The 4,253-nt window shown below is 56.2% G+C and overlaps 3 protein-coding genes across 3 annotated transcripts in view; 1 reads left to right on the top strand and 2 right to left on the bottom strand.

Moving 5' to 3' along the window:
• GUITHDRAFT_153242 (hypothetical protein) overlaps positions 1-384 on the bottom strand; it is a gene marked incomplete at its 3' end in the record, with an annotated part of 1,235 nt that extends 851 nt beyond the window's left edge. Inside the window, exon 1 of the mRNA XM_005830611.1 lies at positions 290-384. Within this exon, the coding sequence (XP_005830668.1) occupies positions 290-364 (75 nt within the window). The remainder of the gene's footprint in view (positions 1-289) is intronic.
• Positions 385-444: 60 nt separating this feature from the next.
• On the top strand, positions 445-1,382 carry GUITHDRAFT_110488 (hypothetical protein; the record flags this gene model as incomplete). Its single annotated transcript, XM_005830612.1, has 3 exons — positions 445-768; positions 878-1,085; positions 1,186-1,382. 3 exons carry the CDS (start codon positions 445-447, stop codon positions 1,380-1,382), a joined length of 729 nt encoding a protein of 242 aa, XP_005830669.1.
• A 65-nt stretch (positions 1,383-1,447) lies between these two features.
• On the bottom strand, positions 1,448-2,633 carry GUITHDRAFT_153243 (hypothetical protein). The gene is made up of 3 exons (XM_005830613.1): positions 2,602-2,633; positions 2,264-2,511; positions 1,448-2,142 (listed from the first exon to the last, which is right to left on the bottom strand). The coding sequence occupies exons 1-3, from the start codon at positions 2,606-2,608 to the stop codon at positions 1,486-1,488; spliced, it is 912 nt and encodes a 303-aa protein (XP_005830670.1). The 5' UTR covers positions 2,609-2,633; the 3' UTR covers positions 1,448-1,485.
• Between the last annotated feature and the right edge of the window lie 1,620 nt (positions 2,634-4,253).

A 4,253-nucleotide genomic window follows, 5' to 3' on the forward strand; every position in this document is an offset into this window, starting at 1 on the left:
CACGGTGGGACTGAATAAACAAAGAGATACTAATAGCGTCATCTGCTGCAGGTATCCACTCGCAGGTCGGAGGTATTATTACGTCCTGGATGAAGAATCTCCCAGTCCCAGTAAGGTCATTCCTCCCGCCCAGTCCTGAGCTCTCTTCCCAGAGAAATTCAGATACTCTCTCCCCCATCTTGCATAGCATATTTCAAGGAAGCACCACCGACATTGCAGTCATCCCCACGACCCAGCCGTGGTGGAGGAGGAGGAGGAGGAGGAGGAGGAGGAAGTTGAGGAGGTTTACTATATCCTTCCATATCCTCTCCTGCTGTACTCGAGTCAAGGGGAACCACCCCTCCTTAGGACTCCAGTCCGCCATGCCGCCCGTCAGTTGAGCCTCTATCTTTACTCAACTGGTCACTCTCGAGGAGGCCGAGCAGGCGCAAGTGAGGGAAAGGGATGGCGGAGAATGGAGGGAGGACGGAGAGCATACACGATGAGGGATGGTGGAAGAATGCGAACCATGACAGCACTCAGCGACTTGCAGATCAGTTCGACTTCAATGAATGGCAATGGTTCCTGCAGAGCGAATCTGCTCCTCCTGTTCCTCCTCCCGCAGCCGTTGTTGAAGGCCTTGCCTCTCCCGAGCACTTCACGTGGCTGAGAAGCAAGGAGGGTCTGGAGCAGGAGCTCTTCAGCGAGGGGGTCGTCCGTATTGGTTCTGTCAGCGACCAGTGGCTCAACTTAGCACAACATTTCTGCAAGACGAATCCCTTTGACAATGTAATGTATCAACCTTTGTCACCCTCCTCCTCCTCCTCCTCCTCCTCTATCTCGATCTCCCTCCTCTATCTGGTCTTACTCATGATTGTTCTCACCTTCTGTCCTGCAGGTGCTATCACTGGGAAGTGAGAGGAGGGAGGATGGTTACGCAGAGAAAGGCAGAGTATTCGCAGGGCCATGGGAGGAGTGGATGAAGAGCCTCAAGCATGAGTACTCCTACGCGAGCGTCATCACCGCCTTTCCTACCTCCGACCATCATCAGGGCTGGCACAGAGACACGCCTGACGACGAGGAGAACAGCTACCATCAGATAACGCGTGAGTGACAGATGTTCTCTATAAGTAGCGCATTCTGTTTCTGCTCGCTGATATGCCTCTCTTCTCCGTCTCTTGTCTGCTCACACACTTGCTGTTGCAGTCATGGTCTACCTCACCGACGTCACACAAGCCAATGGCGCCACTCAGTTCCGTCGCATCGCATCGCAGGACGAGATGCTCATTGAGGGCTCTCGCGGAACCGTCGTTGCCTTCGAGAGCAGCCGCACGGAGCACCGAGGGCTGGCGAACCGCCAAGACAAGCCGCGCGTGCTGCTGTACATCGCCTTTGATGACTGAGATGAGGAGCAAAAAGAGCAGTCAGATGAGGAGAGCAACAGCGTGAAACCAGCAACAGGCCCTCTCGCCACGCGGCAACTTCATTGAAAAGGCATCAAGTGCTTTAAGTGTCTTGCTCCTTGGAGATCTTGTTGAACTTGGAGCAGAAGTCCAGCTGGAGGGAGTTGAATGCCGTCTGCACCTGGGGGTCGGAAAAGACGGTTTCGAGGTGACGGCCCTCGCCATGGATGCCTCGCTTGTAGGGCGCGAACTTGTTGCGGCGCTCGAGGCTCTTGAAGGTGGCCTTGACGCTGATGGCGAAGTGCTTGAGCAGACTCCATGCGTGATTCTCCGACACCTTGTTGTACTTGAGCAAGTTGGTGTAGTTGGGGGCCCGCCAGTAGTCGAGCACATACGAGTTGATTGGCTGCTTGAGCTCGAAGGCCGGAATGAAGCGCGAGTCCATGAAGAGTCCCTGCCTGGTGGTAGAGCAGAGCTCGCTCACCGACCCCACGTCCTCGACTGTTTCTCCTCTCCCCGCCATGGCGACAAATCGAGAGCGGAGCTTCACGTCGAAGGAAATGTCGGCAAGCGCCACATGCTCTCCTGCTTCCCCTCCCTGCCAGCGCAGTCCTGATAGAGGCAGCTGGTTGTCCTCGCCCAGCTCCTTCTCGTGTTTGCTCACAAAGATCTTCCAGTACTCGATGGCGCTCGCGATGGCGCACCTGGTGTGCTCCTCCATCACCTCCGCCACCTTGGGCTGTAGCGGGTCCATGATCACCTACGGGGGAGTGAGAGGGAAGCCAGACATCCACTGGAAGTAGAGACAGGCATACAGGCACGTGAAGCAGAGAGATACAAGCAAGCATTCCAAGGAGGGACGTATCAACTAGCATTCTTACCTGGCATGGCCCCTTCTTTGCAGGGTTCTGCGTGAGGTAGTCGACATGCCATTGAGGAATCTTGACCACAGAGAAAAGGTGGCAGAAGACAGCGACGAGCTGTTCGAGCACTGACTGCTCAGTCTTGTCGGGCAGAGGCTCTTGGGATCCATCCGAGTTTTCGATGTATCTCTTGCAGATCTCCTCAACCAGTCGAGAGCGGAGGAAGTTCACCACAGCAAAGTTGGCGGGCTCAGCGTTGAAGAGACCTGTCCGTCAAGTCATTCGCGCTGTTTTTCTCCCCCACGTTAGCGTTTCTTCCTTTACCCCTCCCTCTTCCCCCGCTCTCAGTTGCTTACCCGCCATGATGCACGCCACGTCACGCGGCGAGGCAGAACTGTCCAGCAAGCCTTCAAGCTGGAGGTACTCAGCGGCAAACCTGAAGGCGAAGGCGTATTGCTTGGCCATGAGAGCGCCGTTGGGGGAGAAGAGAGGCATGTTGACCATGCGCGCGACGGCCTCAGCGTTGTGGTTCCTCACGGCATCCACTCGAGCCCTTTCAACGTCAGCTGCCTGCGACTTTTCTGCCGCTACCATGAGCTCCTGCAGCTTCTTCGCAGCTGCGGACGCAAAGCGGAGGGTCTCGAGGGCTGACTCCTTGAGCTGCTTCTGCTTCGGCGATCTGTCGTCGACGAGTGACTGCAAATTAGGTCGGCAGTCTTCGCTTGCAGGAGTTGTTGTCCATCATCTCTCACTCTCATCAGAGTCAAAGCTGAGTTTTGCCGCGGGCTTCGTCATCGGCCTTTGCTGCGTTCCTCTCCTGGGAGACAAGTTTTCCTCCTATCAGGAGAACAAGAACGAGGAGGGAGATCTCCAGGGGAGGGAGAAGAGGAGATCATGATCCTCCGCAGGTTGAGGAAGCAGGCGTGAGTTCGCTGCCACTCAATGCCTTGATAATGGAGCGAGGGAGCGAGGGAGCGAGGGAGCGAGGGAGCGAGGGAGCGAGGGAGCGAGGGAGCGAGGGAGGCGAGGGGAGGGGAGAGAGGGAGGAAGGGGAGGGAGGAGATTGAGTGCTGAGTGAGGGGAGGGAGAGGCGGGCAGGAGAGGAGGGGAGGAATGATCATCACGACAGGAGGGGTGTGCTTCCTCGATTGCAGGAGGGCTCATCGCAGACAGGCAGAGCAGCAGGAGAGGAGGAATAGAAGTTGCTAAATCATGTGCAGGGTAGCGAAGAGCGACAAGAGTCGCAGGTTGTTGGTAGGCAAACAATTCGACTCCATCCTCGTGCTGGAAACCATCTCGTTGCCTTCTTCTGCTCCATGCTTGTCTCTCCTCCTCTCCTCCTCTCCTCTCCTCCTCTCCTCCTCTCTCTCCCTCTTGTCCTCGTGTGTAATCCTCGGCATGCCTCAGGTACCAGCAGCCGGATGTTTCCTCGCCATTCCATTTTTCTGCCTCGCATGTGCCTCTCCCTTCTCACCTCACCTCCCGCTGAACGTCTTCAGTGAGTGTCAAAGACTTCTACGCGTCGATGGTCCTGCTCCTTCTTCAGTTTCTCATTGCTGAATGCTGGTGCCCCTCCCTCTTCTCTTCCTTCCCTTTCTTCTCCAGCTTTCATTCTCTTGCTCAAAGGCGACTCGTCTCTTTTCTTCTTTCATCTCTCCTCCTCCTCCTCCTCCTCCTTCTCCTTCTCCTCCTCCTCCTCCTCCTCCTCCTCCTCCTGATCTCCCTCTTCTGCTTCTGCTTCTTTCTCTTCTTTATCTGCATATTCAGGTTTGGTCCTGCGCTGTCAACTTTGGGATTGCTTGTACCGCAGAAGTGAGACCACTTCCTCGTCCTCCTCGTCCTCGTCCTCGTCCTCGTCCTCGTCCTCGTCCTCGTCCTCCTCCTCCTCCTCCCCCCCCTGCCCCTGCCCCTGCTCTTAATTCCTTCTCTGCTCTCTGCTCCCTGGACCGCTTCAGCTGCTTCCTTCCTGTGAAGTCTCTTGCTCGTCAGTGTTCGCGGGGTATCGCAG

Source organism: Guillardia theta (assembly GCF_000315625.1).
Source record: "Guillardia theta CCMP2712 unplaced genomic scaffold GUITHscaffold_45, whole genome shotgun sequence".
NCBI classification, from domain to species: Eukaryota; class Cryptophyceae; order Pyrenomonadales; family Geminigeraceae; genus Guillardia; species Guillardia theta.